This window comes from Euleptes europaea, chromosome 15, assembly GCF_029931775.1.
Source record: "Euleptes europaea isolate rEulEur1 chromosome 15, rEulEur1.hap1, whole genome shotgun sequence".
NCBI lineage: Eukaryota > Metazoa > Chordata > Lepidosauria > Squamata > Sphaerodactylidae > Euleptes > Euleptes europaea.
This window is the reverse complement of record NC_079326.1, coordinates 15,596,111-15,613,166: the sequence shown is the minus strand read 5'-3', so window position 1 is coordinate 15,613,166 and position 17,056 is coordinate 15,596,111. Positions and strand designations below refer to the sequence as shown.

Below are 17,056 nucleotides of genomic sequence, written 5' to 3'. Positions count from 1 at the left end.
ACTGATAGCAGATGGGCAAAGAAGTCTGGATCCTGTCCATTTTTCCAGAACAGAGGCCCGTTCATTGTTGGCACAACCCTTGGGAGAACCAGGAAACAAAATAAGCTTTTCAAGAGGGATCTGACAGACAAGGGGAAGGAGAGAAGACATCTGCCCGAGCTCCTCTAAAGCAAAGAAAAATCCTCTGCACTGCCCAGTAAAGCCATATGGAAGGGGGAAAACTGTCCATAAGCGGCCCCAAGCAGCACTATGCAGGTTTGGTTCCCAATGTCTGCAAATCAGTATGGAGCCCATAAGGGATGCCACCTTCCTGGATTCTGGCACATTCATCATGCAAAACCCACATTCTTCCAAGGACTGGCTTAAAAAAAAAAAATCACACGCCCTCATCAGACAAACACCGTCTCAAAGGAGGAGGAGGAAGAGGAGGGGGAAGAAGAAGAGTTGGTTTTTATATGCCGACTTTTATATGTTTTTATATGCCGACTTTCTCTGCCACTTAAGGGAGAATCAAACCGGCTTACAATCACCTTCCCTTCCCCTCCCCACAACAGACACCCTGTGAGGTAGGTAGGGCTGAGAGAGTGTGACTAGCCCAAGGTCACTCAGCTGGCTTCCTGTGTAGGAGCGGGGAAACAAATCGAGGTCACCAGGTTAGCTGCCACCACTCATGTGGAGTGGTATACTTGTTCCTTTTTACTGCAGGAAATGCTGGTTTCAGCATCAGAACCAAGGGTCATAAATAGTTTGAGGCAAGTGATGCATACAATAAAGTGGGTGGGAAATAGGGGAGGATATTAAAACTGACCCTAGAAGCTGAAATGACTAAACTGAGGCTGTCGTATTTTGGCCACATTATGTGGCAAGAGTCCCTGGAAAAGACAGCCATGCTAGGAAAACGTGAGGGCAGCAGGAAAAGAGGACGACCCAACAAGAGATGGATGGACTCAATAAAGGAAGCCACAGCCGTCAATTTGCAAGATCTGAGCAAGGCTGTTAAAGACAAGACGTTTTGGAGGACATTGATACACAGAGGTGCCATGAGTCAGAAGCGACTTAACAGCACTTAACACACACACACATTAAAAAAAAAAGGACATTCCAATAGAGCCATTTAAGGAGCCATTTTCCAGTACTATACAAGAATACACACACATTCCAAAACATTGTGATCTATGCCAAAAGTTCTTTGTAAGAACAAGTTGTGTGAACAGCAGCACCTGAACCTCTTCCGATGACATTCCACCCTCTTTTCCAGACAAAATGACAAAGGCAGTTTACAATCTCAAAGATACGACAAACAAGATCACCGTTTCCACAACTTGGCTTCTCTACCCTGTTGACTCTGCCAGAGGAAGATATGCCGAGAGCTTTTTAAACAGTGTTTTGATCAATGCTGGCAGCATCGCATGCGGGAAATCTTTGTAAAAGTAGAGCCGATCAGTTGAGAGGCAACAGAATCTATTCAAAGTCGAAGCCTCTCTGTTCACGACAGCATAATTTTCTATTTTGTGCTGTGTTTTAAACTGACATTGCTTCATACAAAGAGACAACGGGAGGAATATATAGAGCTAGTATTTACAACAAAAATGTAATAGGATCTCAATCCAGAGATGAGCCAGCTAGAATTAATAGTGTGAATGCAGCAACCCCGTCTGGAGTTCCAGAGCTCTTAAACTCAGCCACAGTAAGCCTTTCTAAGTTAGGAAAAGAGCAGGTCAAACCTGCAGAGATACTGACCAGATGACAAAACCCCACTTGCATGAACTGCTGCATTCTAACCTGCAAAAGCGTTAAATAATTTCAAGTCTTGACCTCACGTATGAGATATTACTTACAAAACCTACGCAATTGTTTATTCCACCTTTCATTCCATCTGACATTCTAACCACTGAACTACAATGACTCTTGACCATCAGTAATACTGCATATTTGAGACTCCTGTATTTCTAAGAAAGCATAATGTTTGAGACATCTGTCTCAAAATTAAGACACAACACACAGTATCAGACATCCCCTTTATGCTAACCCAGGAGAAGACTGCATTTTTGTTCCAGAGGTGACCCAGTTCTGACGTTCTACAGATTTTCCCCATACTCTCAATGAGTATGTGACACTTACAGATATTTCACCAACTGCTCGGATAGCCTTCTCTTTTCTTTGCATGAAGTCATCATCCTGAAAAGCAATTGATTGAGATGACTTTTTAAAAACTCAAAAAATAAGATTCAACCAACACTGCTAATAAAGATGGGTCAGCTGTCAAGTGGTCCTCAACTATAATTCAAACAGACAAAGACCATTATCGTATAGCCACATGCAATCTTTGCTTACTACAAGAGATAATGCTACTCGTAATAAATATCAAAAGTTATTTGATCCAGCAGTAAAAAAGAATTTCAGACTACTGCATCATACTGTCATCTTGAAGCACAGAAGCATCTGCAGTAGAGCATCTGCTCTGCCTACAGAAAGTACTTGGTTCAATCCCTGGCATCTCCAGTTGAAAGGACCAGTAGCAGGTGATGTGAAAAACCTCTGCCTGAGACCCTGGAGAGCTACTGCCGGTGAGAGCAGACACTACCAACCTTGACAGACTAAGGGCCTGGCTCAATATAAAGCAGCTTCATGTGAATTATTAATAGGGATTATGTGATTCATCTGTCCTGCTAAGAATTTAATCCCTCTTCCCATTCCAAGATCCACTCAAAAATGTTCTGTCACAATTCATCAGCTTTGAGCAGAACCCTAGGAGAAGGAAGGAAAAGGCCACCTCCTTCCTGTCTCTCTTTATCCAGCAGCACCAAGAAGAGCTCCCCCACCCCTCTTGAGGATAACACTTCTGTGACTGAAGGTCTTCTGGCGAGGACATGCGCTACCCCAGGGCTTCCATAACATTTCCCTTTGTCTCCACGCTTCAGGGACCCAGAGCCTGCACAGCGGGCCTGCAATAAGGTCCTGTCCAGTGAAATATCAACCAGCAGATGTCAGCAAACAAACCCTTCGTTATCACAACCAGGCAAAGTAGACTTAGATAGCTCTTGCTGAAGATCATGGACATGGTGTGGACACAGGTGAAAAGTATAAAGGAGTACACGTGAACCAGGCTCCCTAGTGTCACTTAACTGATTCAGTGTTGCTCCAGTAACAGATTTCTAAACATCTGTGAAGTATATGTGTACAACTGTGTATCCAAGAAAATATAAATCCAAAGCGTGTTGAGATTTTTTAATCACAAGGGTGTGCACTTGGGCATCTCAGCAACTTCAGTACCCCTCTTCAGAAAGGACCTGCTTATTAGGAACATCATTATGCCTTAATTGTCAAATATTACAAACCATGAATACCGGAGGGCTTGTATGCTCCTTCGATATAATGCTCTTCCCTCTAAGTTTTTCAAAGGGATATATAATAAATGGCCAATGGGTGCACAAAAATGTATATGCAACCAGGATGCAGTAGAAACCACTGAACACGTTCTTTTTGAGTGCATGTTATACGATCATATAAGCACACACCCTTTGATTCCTCTGTTTGGTGGATTGCCCCAGACCTCTCAGAAAACATCGTTTAGCGCTCCTTTTGTCAGACACAATACCAAATTTATCTGTTAGTATGGCCAGATTTGTCTAGCTGGCAACTAAAATAGGACAAAATGTGCTTAAGGCTCTGGAATAATCAATCTGCAATTAGAATGTGAACTGTTTTATGTGTTCAAAATATTGTCGAAGGCTTTCACGGTCAGGGTTCATTGGTTCTTGTAGGTTATCCGGGCTGTGTAACCGTGGTCTTGGGATTTTCTTTCCTGACATTTCGCCAGCAGCTGTGGCAGGCATCTTCAGAGGAGTAACACTGAAGGTCAGTGTCTCTCAGTGTCAAGTGTGTAGGAAGTCCTACACACTTGACACTGAGAGACACTGTCCTTCAGTGTTACTACTCTGAAGATGCCTGCCACAGCTGCTGGCGAAACGTCAGGAAAGAAAATTCCAAGACCACGGTTACACAGCCCGGATAACCTACAAGAACCAATGTTTTATGTGTATTTTGGAGGTTTTTGTCTTTTTACCCCAGTTTTAATTTCTGCTACATTTTTATTATTTATATCAATCAATCAAGTTTTATTTTGATACAATATCAGCTCTGAATAAAAATCAAAGTTAGGTTAAAATAATAAAATAAAATAATAAAAGTTTATGATTCTGGGAGGGATGATTTGAAGAAGAGGAGGAAAGATCTACGGGGAAAGGTTTTCAATCAGCCACTTATGAATCCCACTAGACCGGAGGCAAAATTTGGCTACTTGAGAGGTTATCTCCTGAGAGGAGTCTGCTAAGAGAAGGGAAACTTTAGCTTCTTCCAATCTCCCAGGAAAGGATGATAATATGGGGAGAATGTACTGCGATCTTATGTCGTTGTAGAAGGGACACTGCAGCAGAACATGTTCTATTGTCTCCACTGTCTCTGTTTTGCATGGGCATAATCATTGATGAAGGGAGTATGGATGTACCTGCCTTCCAGGAGAGCTGAAGGTAAGGCATTGAAACGCGCAAGAGTAAAGGCCCTTATTATTTATATAATATTATTATTCCCCAATTATGTATGTATGTATTTAACTTTGATTTGTTTGGAGACCTGATGGTCTATGACTGCGAATAAAGTCTACTACTACTTCTACTACTTCAGTCTGGGTTTCAGAACAGTGTGGTTTATCACTTGCAACTTCATTGACAAATGAAGTGGAGAAATGTGCTCATAATTTCAGGGCTGCAAGCAGTGCAGATACTTACAGGTGTAATTATAGGGGATGTAAAAGGATTTATGAAAGTGACCTAATGCACTTTACATTTTAATTCAATTTTTACAATCTGAACGATTGGGCATATGCCTATTACATTCTTGCAAACAAGACATTACAGTGAGATACCTAATCACATTTTAATTACAGAGAATTGTATCCCGACTGCTTTTGCACTAGAAAACACATGCAAAATATTTTTAACAACGAGAGATAGCTGGCGTTTCCCTAAGCTTCACGCAGGTTTGGGTGCATGCATAAGAAGTTACAATCTTGATAATAATGTCTGTTGTGGAAAAAAGGTAAGAACGTGTTTCCCATGTAAGTCAGCATACTGGATAAGAGCATTGCTTTAAGCACCTTCAGTAATAGTGCCTCAGATCATCCCATGAATCACTTAGATGCACAGCAAATTCATCCTCTTTTGATATACAGAACTGGACATTTAATACTTCTGGAGTTGCATTGAGTTACTCCACTATAATTTTCTGCTCCAATACCACCCCATAAAATTTGATCCATACACTTATGTCCTAAAACCTATGAGCCAAATCAGCTGATGCAAACCTGCATCAATCCAATTCTATTTAAGGAAGGAAGGTTATCAGTCTCGTCTGGAGTTTTGAATTACAAAAGATGCAGTTCAACGTTTACCTCTGGAAGACTGTGTGTCTTCTGAAACTGCGAAATGGAAAATGAGCGAATGTAATCTCCCATTTCTTCCCGCGTCTCTATTGCACGTTTCACCAGCCACTAGGAACCAAAGGAGGGGGGGGGGGAATAAGGGAAGAAGAAATATTGGCATTAAAACAGCTATTTGGCTTTAAACACACACATACACAGGAATTAGATGTGTCGATGACAAATGCAATTTCAAACAAGGAAAATAAACACTCTGTATAAAAATGCAATATGAAAGAGGAAGCCATAACATATTCTGGGATATCGCGATCAGTGAATACGTCAAGTTCATCACATAAAGGACAACAAGGAATAGGACACCACAGATTTCTGATCAGCCATAAAGCTCAGTGGATGACCTCTGACCAGGAACACTCAATTTTAACCTGTGTCTCAGGGCTACTCATCTTTAAAGAGTCACACCCATAAGGTTGCTCAGGGCCTCTCAAGCCTGGCCACAGCCAACTTGCAGATTCCCTGCTGACTGTAATAGAGCCTTGCTTGGTATTCTAGAGAGCGTCCTTGATTTGAATGGATTCTCTCTCCATCCTAATGTTCAGTAGATGCTTCATGGGAGGTGTTTGCTTCCCAGAAGCACAATCCCTTTGGGAATCAGTCGCAAAGCTACCTAAGAGCCAGCGTGGTACAGTGGTTAACAGCGGTGGCTTGGAGCAGTGGAGTCTGATCCGGAGAAAAGGGTTTGATTCCCCATTCCTCCACATGAGCAGCGGAGGCTAATCTGGTGAACTGGATTTGTTTCCCTGCTCCTACACAGGAAGCCAGCTGGGTGACCTCGGGCGAGTCACAGCTCTGTTAGAGCTCTCTCAGCTCCACCTACCTCCCAGGGTGTCTGTTGTGGGGAGGGGAAGGGAAGGTGATTGTAAGCCGGTTTGATTCTCCCTTAAGTGGTAGAGAAAGTTGGAATAGAAAAACCAACTCTTCTTCTTCTTCTAAGTCATTGGTGTCTGTCCTGCACTCTGTGCAGGGAATGCAAGAATTTGCCTGCATTCTGCTCTCCTCCTGCAGCCCCTTTCAACCACTTGAAAGATCTTTCCTAGAGCTGAGGGACCTGCATGGAACCACTCTGGTTGGAATGAGGAGTACAACTGCTCTCCTTCTTTTGCAATCACATCTCCACTGTGGGAAAGGGTCGATTTCATCCAACTGTCCCTCTTCACTCTAGCCCATTGGCCCATGTGGTTGTTCCTCCACAACCCCAGAGATGATCTTTCTGCAGGTTGAAAGGGGCAGGACCATGAGAAAATGTTCGGGCATGCATGGCTGGATATACATCACTGCCATTTTTATTTCCTATTATGCAGCACCATCAGGGTATCTTACAAAGGTTCACAGGTGTTACCTCTTTACAGTCGACATTCTTTACGAATAAACCGAGTTGGCTGCGTCTAAGGGCCAACTTAGATGATACTGCAACCCTGAGTCTATATAGTTTTCCTTTTCAAAATGTCGTAGGAACCCAATCCTGTTGTGGCCTGTTGCACGAAGCGGGGGGGAGGGGGGGAAGAGGGGCTCCAGTCTTCCTCCCTGCATCTTTTAAAACAGCCAGGGATCAGCCAGGCGAGCCCCCACCCTCACCTCTGCTGCAGCTGCTGGAGGAAGCAGACGACATGGTGCTCCCCATCTGGGCCAAGAGCCCAGCTGTTTCTCTGCTGAAACTGACCGAGCCCAGAAGCTGGGGAGACCTGAAAATGCTGCAGAGAGAGGCAAATGACAGGAGCCCCAGCGAGAGCAGAGATGAGGGAGGTGCTTGCCTGTTTGCTCCCCAGCCAAGAAGGATCAGGCCCCCAGACTGCTTTTGAAAGGAGGAACTCCCAGCCTTAAAGAGGCAGCGTGTCCCTGTGGCAAACTCAGGGATTCCGTACTATCTAGTTTGGCCCTACGACTTCATTCTGAGCGTGGACCCTGGAACGTCCACAAGCCGCTCTTTTCTCCCCGGTGTCATAACTGGTATATGTAATAATTCCCCAAACAGCTTTCCTGAGAAAAATTTCTTCCTTCCCTGAAAATAATGTGCCTTAGAATTAAAAAAGGGTATCTCCTTTCATAACATCCCACCCCAAAGCAAGCACATAGAGAAAGTATGCATGTGCAAAACAGGATGCTTATTCTGAAGTGGTACTTAAATCAAAGCTCATACCTGCACTACAGGAAAGATGTGAATGAAATCCAGTCCCTGTATTTGATGAGGCTCCAAGCGATGAGGACACTTCATTTTGGGCAAGACTGACACAATTTTCTCAGTTAAGGCGCTGGAAAAGCAGAAGTGTGAAACAGTGAAAAGGGGAATGTATGTGTGTAAAGTGCCGTCAAGTCGCAGCCGACTCATGGCAACCCCTTTAGGTTCTCTAACATTTAGCAGCCTGAAAGTGCCCTCTAGTGGCTTACATCAAATACTAGAATTAGAAAAAAGCGAGAGAAGAGAAAACCATGCCAAGTTAAAGAATCTGCTACAATGAAAACTCATTTGTAGGTCCGGAGCCACATCTTATCTCGCCTATCGTCAGGCAGGTAACCTGTATAAATGTTTGCAAGAGGGATAGGGATGCCTGGCTTTAGATGGGACCTGGGGATCTCCCAGAATTACGGCTCAGAGATCAGAGATCAGTTCCCGTGGAGAAAATGGATGCTTTGGAGGGTGGACTCTGTGGCATTGTATCCCACTGAAGGTCCTGTCCACCCCAGGCTCCACCCCCAAGTCTCCAGGAGTTCCCCAACCTGGAGCTGGCAACCTTACTCCCACCCCCACCCCATGCTGGTGGCCAAGGGTGACCTGATGACTCTAAAAAGGGATGCAAATTCCGGCAAGAAGATTGATTGGCTTTTGTTTTTTAATTAAATATTTCTGGTTGGGGCCTAGAATTACTCAATGCTGCAGCACTCTTGGAAGTAAAGCAGGTTTGCAGTCGATTCTAGTGCATGGCAAAGAAGAAAAAACAGTCCTCTGTAAGCCATCCTGATTCTCCTACGTAGTGTTATACGAAAACAAAATAAACAACTTACAGTACACTATAGTCACATGAACACATGAAGCTGCCTTATACTGAATCAGACCCTTGGTCCATCAAAGACAGTATTATCTACTCAGACTGGCAGCAGCTCTCCAGGGTCTCGGGCAGGGGTCTTTCACATCACCTACCATGCCTAGTCCCTTTAACTGGAGATGCCGGGGATTGAACTTGGGACTTTCTGCATGCCAAGCAAATGCTCTACCACCGAGCCACGGCCCCTCAGTAATAGGACTTACTCCCCAGTTAGTACGCTTGGGGTTGGTCTGTCTTCCTTCCCACCAAAGAACGAAAATTTCAGTGGGGGATCCTAGGCTTTTAAACCCCCTACCCCTCAAAAGCTTGGTGCCAAGTTTATGTACCTTTAGACAAGTCTATTAAACACCCCCCCTCCGGCAGCTGCTTTTAGTTACCATTCTCTGCTACATTTTTTTGGAACCACGTGGTATTTTTTGATGCTCTTTTAATGATTAGTATATTGAAGGCTTTATTTCATTTTAATCAGATGTGTTGTATTGTGTTGTTGTAACCGACTGTCCTTGCTTTTTGCCTTTTATCTGTTTGCTGCTCCTTTTTACGTTCCTTCCATGTTTTATTGCTCACCTTACTGCTGTTTTATTGCTTTTGTACTATACGCAGCCTCAGTTAGCGAAAGGGGTGGGATACAAATATTTCAAGCAAACAAGAATTTAATGGAAGCAGCTGACAATTGCTGGGGTGTTTCTTAGACTATGCAGGAACCTAGTATGAGTGCATGTTCTTACAGGTTACCAGATACTTTCTTATTTTAAAGTTCACAATTAAGTGTAGGGTGAGAATGGCTTAGCAGGTCTGTATCTGGGACAGTGGAGAAGGAACATTGAGAAGACAGGCAGTGAACCCTAAACAGTGACATCCAAAGCCCACTGAAATCAACGGGCTGAGAAGGGTGTAACTCTGCATAGCGAAACGAAACAAAATAGAATTCTTAAGGCAGGAGGTTTCTAAAACTTGCTCTCATGTACACTTACAAACAGTATTTGTGTTGAACATCTCATGCTATTCGAGGGACTAGTTTTTAGTTGCCAACTTACATTTTTTGACCAATAGTTGAGTTTTCCTGGAACAATAAGTCAACATCAATGTCGAAGCTGCAAGTTGTGATACACCACGTCATGCCACCTACCACCTGAAACAAGGCCCAAGGACATTTCATCACTGCCAGATGCTTCAGGGAAGAACACACAAATCACACATAAGTCTTTTTAAGCATTCTTTTAAAAACAGACCAGATTTTCATTTTTGCAGTCTATTTCCGGCTGGAACACGACCGTTGTACTAACATGTGGGACACACAGTGCAAACTACACCTACCGCTACTTCTACATTTGAATTAACTCAAGGAAGTACATGAACAGGGAAAAGCAATTCTTTGTCATTTCTTTTCAACCCTCCCCAGTCACCCTTCTGGATCCCAAAGCATCTCTCTTCTCTCTGTGAACATTTGTTAGCCTAGTCTTCCCTCGTTTCTCTCACCACCCCATAACATATTCTCTTCCATCTGTACCCATAGTATACAAACATACCCTCCCCAGACTTCTGGTCCCCCACTGTTGTCGCCACTGTAGCTTCCTATTTTCCCTATCTACAGATCTTTCTGCCCTTTCATTTCCCACAACCCTGCACTTCCCTCCAGGTTACTCTGCATCTTCACCTTTTTTTCCTTCCTCTTCAGTCATCTTTGTTCCCTCCCAACCTTGTCATCAAACTTGGTGAGAAGGGTACAGACAGCACTACACAAGGCTTTCACTCTCCCAGCAACTGATACACACTAAGGGCATCTCAGACACAGGCAGGCCACAGTTTTGTGCCAATTTTTACCACCTGTCCCCCATTTTTAAATCCAAACAGAGCAAGGGCAATGCAAAACACCGTAGGCATTCTCCCATCTCCGCTCACTATTTCCATGGCCTTGAGTAGAGCCCTGTGGCGCAGAGCGTTAAGCTGCAGTACTGCAGTCAAAAGCTCTGCTCATGACCTGAGTTCGATCCTGACGGAAGTCGGTTTCAGGTGGCCGGCTCAAGGTTGACTCAGCCTTCCATCCTTCCAAGGTCGGTCAAATGAGTACCCAGCTTGCTGGGGGTAAAGGGGAGATGACTGGGGAAGGCACTGGCAAACCACTCCGCAAACAAAGTCTGCCTAGGAAATGCAGTCGGGATGTGACGTCACCCCATGGGTCAGGAATGACCCGGTGCTTGCACAGGGGACTACCTTTACCTTTTGAGTAGATCTTAGATGTGCCCACAAAAAGGCTTTAACCTCACCCAAGGTTTCAGACAGTCAGGAGGTTACACCATGTTCAATCCTAACAGAAGTATACAGTTTTAAAATTTAAAATGCCCCTTGTTTAAGGGGAAACTTAAGGCATTTACAATTCCACTTGTGCTCAAAAAACACATGGAAATGGTAAGATAAATCTGCTGCCTTAAGTTCTGTGCATGTGAGCAATACAGACGTTATACATTCGGACATTTCCCTTGCACATTTCCTCTCCCCACCAAAAACTGGCATTGCGGTTCTATCCACTTCTTCAAACGGGCATTCCAGGTCAGGGAACTAAAACATTTATATGTCTCTAACCCCACATTCAGTATTGTACTTGTGACCTGCAGAGGAAGGAAATGGCATCGAAAGAGCAGGGGGGGGTGCGACTGCCTGGGGCCAAAGTTGGAAACAAGCAGGAAATGTCAGACTGTACATAACTTTTCCCATAATACAGATGGCACCTTTAACTTGCGATTTCTTTGTCTTTTGAGGAGCAGGTGAGTGTATCTTAGAGTGCCTTAACTTTCTTCTAACATGGAAACATTTTGATTTTATGATCATCTTAATTTAAAGTGTCAGGAACACTGGGGACACCCAGCCTGGGGCCAGATACACCTGCAGGCCACATGCTGATCATCCTACTATAGACACTGTTTGCTGACAAAAGGCAAGCTCACACATACAAGCCCGTCCCCAGTTGACTGTGTGGTGTCAAGCCCATGTAGAAACAAACTATGACTGTTTCATTAGAATCATGAGAAACAACAAAAGCTATATACTAAGAGAGAGATTGCAGCCGCTATATGCAATGTCAAAGTGCAGCTGAGAGGTGGAGAGGAGTGTGAAACCCCGAGGACAGTTTCCAGGGTTGGCCAACAGCCTTTACCTGCAACATACAACTAATAGGGAGGAAAAGAGATGGTCTTCTGCCAAAAATGCAGAGCTGTAATGCTCATGCATAATAGTATGAGAATGGAACAACACTGGTTCATGTGGACTCTATATATGCATCCATGTGTATACCACATGGCATTTCTCTCACAGCAGTCAACTAGGATCTGTTTGCTGTTCACAGAACCATCAATGTTTAGTTTAGCATTTTCACATGTTATGCCTGTCAACCTTTTCTAGTTGACCACTGAACTTTTAACTAATTACTTGAATTAAATGGATGTTTGTATTACTGTTCCTCTTCTGAGTCAACTTACAACTTATTATGTCCTATGGTTATCCTATGGTTGAGAACAGCAACGGTTTCCATCAGGCCTCCCTGTTCCAGCTTTTGGTACAACTAAGTTTGGTTCCATCTTGCCATCTGCCTTCTCTCCTGACTGAGAGTTCACATATGAGTCTACTGACGCCTTGGATCGATAATACATACATCGTTGATTTTATCAGTTTAATTGGAAATTATTTGCATTATTGTATTTTAAATTGATTGTATATGATTATATTGATGCAAGCACCACCACCCCCGAGCCCAACTTGGTCAGGGAGGGGTGGGATATAAGTTCAACAAACAAACAAATAAATAAAATGTCCTTTCTAACTTTGCACGTTATGATTCTCATTCCCAAAGATGGTCAATTTTGGCACCTGAGACCGAAAATCTGAATGATTCCATTATGGGAGGTAAAATTATAATAATATACATTAATAATTTTGCTGCCCTTTCATTGTACCCCATAATTTGGTACCACAGACAGTCTGTTAACCTGCCCAAAGGAAAAGCCAGGCATGCTCATTCTGTATTACAGTAATACATCTGAATAAATGTAACCTAAAAAAAAAAATCAGGCCCACCTGGCCAAAATTTGCAGTCTTGGATGACACTTGGCCCTTTCCCTTCTGATGAATAAGCTTCAGATGACTCATCTGAAGACTAAAACCTGAACCTCACTGCACATTAATGATAACAAACTTTGGATCTTACCTTATCAAAGGGCGACAGCCCTTTAATTCTTGCTCTGAAGTACCCAGCTGCAACTAATAGCTCCAGAATTTCAGTTAACTTAATATTTTGCTCTTCATCCTCTCTTGTTTCAACCTACAAAATGAAGTACTATTATTCTGTGCCTTCCCTATTAAACATGTTCAATAGGAATACTACAGAAATTTTTTTTTAATGACAAACATATAAGCTACACGATAGTCTCATAGGGTGCTTTCACACATCCTAAATAATGCCCTTTCAATCCACTTTCAATGCACTTTAGTGATCATCTGCAAGTAGATTTTGCTGTTTCACACAGTAAAATCCAGCTGCAAAGTGCATTGAAAGCGCATCATTTGGCATGTGTGAAAGTGCCCATATTGGTCAGTCCATTCCGTTACTATTGTTCATTCTTTCAATTGCAACGATAGAAAAAGTGGTGCGACAGAAAAGATTATGATCTCAGTACACTGGAATTGTTAAAGCATGGAATAACAAGGTGTCCCTTCATACACCCACCAGCAAACTTGCTGAAATCTCTGAGTTTTCTGCTGCTATAGTATGGAAGATGAAGAAACAACATTTTTTTTCTTAACTGGAGTAGTAGTGCATGCATCAAATTCTTAAATCAATTTTTTTTTTAAATGCAGAACCGAATTCCCAAAAATCCTGGAGCTCCCAGTTACCATGAAAATAAACCAGTAGAGAAGGTGCATCTCCCTGAGTCTCCATCACCCATCCCTCTAAATATGACGGACTATGCCAAAACAGCAAAACAATTCAGTGCACTACTAGCAGATCAGTTTCTGCCTTCAGGATTCCTAGCTGCGCCTACAGCATCACAGACTTTCGGTCTTGCACGGCTCCTTAGACACACATATGGTTTTGCAGAAAATGTTCACCCAAATAACATATTTGGCTGCAGAGATCTTTACAGGAACTGACACTTTCCTCCTGTGCTGCACTCCAAACATAAAATGTATCTATTTTTGTTTTGTTCAATTATTACTTAATTATTAGAGAAACGGCCTGAAAGAGAGAGGACATCTACTAGGCCTCTAAGAAGCACAAGAACAGGCAGAGCAGAAGGAGCCAGAATTTAACCTATTCTATACTGCAAGCCGGTTCAAGCAAACGTGAGGAATGACCTGAGCGCGTGCAGAGTGCCTTTTAATCTGCAGAAGTGAGCTGCGACTCACAAAAGCTCATACCCTACCAGAAATGGTGTTAGTCTTTAAGATGCTACCGGACTCTTGCTCTTTTAATCAGCAATGAGTAACCTTTTCCCCTAAGGCACTGGTTCCCAACCGGGGGTCTGTGGACCCCCAGGGGTCCGCGAGAACTAAATTAAGGTCCGCGAAACAAAGTTATAAACCCATAATAAATTAATATTTTCAATTAAAAGTTCTCTATTAGAAAAATATATATATTCAAATATTATTCTAAGTTTAATGTTTAACTAACAGTTATGATTAAAGTTTATTTTTCAAATTCTCGGAATTTTTATTTTGATCCTTGGGGTCCCTGCACCGAACAAAAAAGTCCTAGTGGTCCCTGGTCAAAAAAAGGTTGGGAACCACTGGCCTAAGGAGACAGATCACGACGGCTAGAACAGCAGTAGAAAAGAGCAAGAGCCCAGTAGCAGCACCTTAAAGACGACCAAAATTTCTGGCAGGGTAGGAGCTTTCGTGAGCCAGAGCACACTTCTTTAGATGTGTCTGAAGAAGCGAGCTGTGGATCACGAAAGCTCCTACCCTGCCAGAAATTTTGGTCGTCTTTAAGGTGCTGCTACTGGCAGGGCCGGCGCTACCATTAGGCAAACTGGGCGGTCGCCTAGGGCGCAGACCTCAGAGGGGCGCCGAACTGGCCTGAGTGGCAGAGTTTTAAACGGGTTGGTTTCTTGAAAAAAACACAACGGACCATGCATATATATTTTTTTATTTTAAGAGAAGCACAACGGTGCTCTGGAACCTAATGAAGGTCGGACCAGAACCAACGGGTTGAAATTAAATCAAAAGAGTTTCCGTCTAGACATTAGGAAGAACTTTCTAACAGTTAGAGCGGTTCCTCAGTGGAACAGGCTTCCTCGGGAGGTGGTGAGCTCTCCTTCCCTGGAGGTTTTTAAGCAGAGGCTAGATGGCCATCTGTCAGCAATGCTGATTCTGTGACCTTAGGCCAGTGGTTCCCAACCTTTTTTTGACCAGGGACCACTAGGACTTTTTGGTTCGGTGCAGGGACCCCAAGGTTCAAAATAAAAATTCCGAGAATTTGAAAATAAACTCTAATCATAACTGTTAGTTAAACATTAAACTTAGAATAATATTTGAATATATATATTTTTCTAATAGAGAACTTTTAATTGAAAATATTAATTTATTATGCGTTTATAACTTTGTTTCGCAGACCTTAATTTAGTTCTCGCGGACCCCTGGGGGTCCACGGACCCCTGGTTGGGAACCAGTGCCTTAGGCAGATGATGAGAGGGAGGGCATCTTGGCCATCTTCTGGTCACTGTGGGTGTGGAGGGGGGAGGTAGTTGTGAATTCCCTGCATTGTGCAGGGGGTTGGACTAGATGGCCCTGGTGGCCCCTTCCAACTCTATGATCATGTCCTATAAAAAGCTTTGTGCTTTTATTTTTCTACAAGACATCTGTTTTTGATAACTGCTTAACAACGGGGGCGGGGGCACAAGTAGTTAGCCTTGCCTAGGGCGCAAAAATGGACTGGCACCGGCCCTGGCTACTGGGCTCTTGCTCTTTCCTACTAACCGTTTCCCCTACAAACATTAGGTACCAGGACAAAGTCCTTTTCAGAGGGCAAAGCGCCACTAAAGGGATTTATGCCTGGGAAGCTCTGCCTTGGCTTGGCCGCTCTCTAGATGCACCTTTTCCCCATCCAAATTGTCAAGGCTCAAAAATAAGCACCCCGTGCAGTTTGGAGAATTCGGATGGGGGAAATGTGCATCTAGGGAGCAGCAAAGCCAAGGCAAAACCTCCCATGCATAAACGGCCCATGCTGAAACATTACAAATTTACAAGGGCCATTGATGCATGGTTTTTTCTTTTTTCTTTTTTGCCTTGGATTGGCCGCTCTCTAGATGCACCTTTCCCCCATCCAAGACTCAACAATAAGCGCCCCGTGCAGAGTTTGGAGAATTCGGATGGGGGAAATGTGCATCTAGAGAGCAGCAAACCCAAGGCAAAAAAACAAACAAAAAACAACCCATGCATAAATGGCCCATGCTGAAACATTACAAATTTACAAAAGCCATTTATGCATGGTTTTTTGTTTGTTTTTTGGCCTTGGATTGGCCGCTCTCTAGATGCACATTTTCCCCCATCCGAATCCCCAAAACTCAACAACAAGCGCCCCATGCAGAGTTTGGAGAATTCGGATGGGGAAAATGTGCATCTAGGGAGCAGCAAATCTAAGGCAAAACCTCCCATGCATAAACGGCCCCTGCTGAAACATTACAAATTTACAAGGGCCATTGATGCATGGGTTTTTTTGTTTTTTTTTGCCTTGGCTTGGCCGCTCTCTAGATGCACCTTTTCCCCATCCAATTTGTCGAGACTCAACAATAAGCGCCCCGTGCAGAGTTTTGAGCATCTGGATAGGGAAATTTGTGCATCTAGAGAGCAGCAAATCCAAGGCAACAAACAAACAAACAAAAAACACCCATGCATAAAAAAGACAAACCTTTTCTCAACGCACAACTCCATACTACCCCCGTTCCAAGGCCCTGCCATTTTAAACTACCCCCCCTGCAATAACATAATCACCCATAGCCATTCTTCTCCCTCCCCTAGTTATCATGCAAGGCATAAATCCGGGGAAGGGAACAAGCCGGCGTCGGGCCAGCCCACCCACTGCATCGGCAGCGACCGAGAAAAGGCAACCCCCAAAATGCAAACCCTGGTTTGCAAAATGCAAACACCACCCCGCCTTTACCTCTTGGGGAGGCTGGTGCTCCGGTCCCTTCGGGGCCCCCATGCCCGCCCGGCCCCTGCCTAGCAATTCAGCCGCCGCCGCTCGCTGCAGGGCGGAAAAAAGCAACCGCCCAAGGGAGAAAAGACCCGGGCAGCGCGTCCCTCTTCCGCAAAAGCAATGGTCTCTCCCCCCCCCCACTTCGCGCTCATTGGTTTGTCCCCAGTCTCATCACGCTCGGCGCAGCTCGGGCGGTCCCATTCTCTCCAACGGGAGAGGGGCGCGGTTGCACGCTCATGTGACCGCCTGGAACGGAAGGAGCGAGCAGGGGCGGTGTTGGGGTTGAGCTGCTGGGCTTTGCAGCGGTTGAAGGGTCCCCCGAAAGGAGGG

General features: G+C 44.1%; 1 protein-coding gene across 1 annotated transcript in view; it reads right to left on the bottom strand.

The window, feature by feature from the left end:
• CCDC93 (coiled-coil domain containing 93) overlaps positions 1-16,745 on the bottom strand; it is a 49,154-nt gene extending 32,409 nt beyond the window's left edge. The window contains exons 1-6 of the mRNA XM_056861261.1: positions 16,691-16,745; positions 12,740-12,853; positions 9,576-9,670; positions 7,635-7,746; positions 5,450-5,548; positions 2,122-2,178 (exon numbers count right to left, since the gene is read on the bottom strand). Of these exons, the coding sequence (XP_056717239.1) occupies positions 2,122-2,178; positions 5,450-5,548; positions 7,635-7,746; positions 9,576-9,670; positions 12,740-12,853; positions 16,691-16,732 (519 nt within the window). The 5' untranslated portion in view covers positions 16,733-16,745. The remainder of the gene's footprint in view (positions 1-2,121; positions 2,179-5,449; positions 5,549-7,634; positions 7,747-9,575; positions 9,671-12,739; positions 12,854-16,690) is intronic.
• Positions 16,746-17,056: the final 311 nt, after the last annotated feature.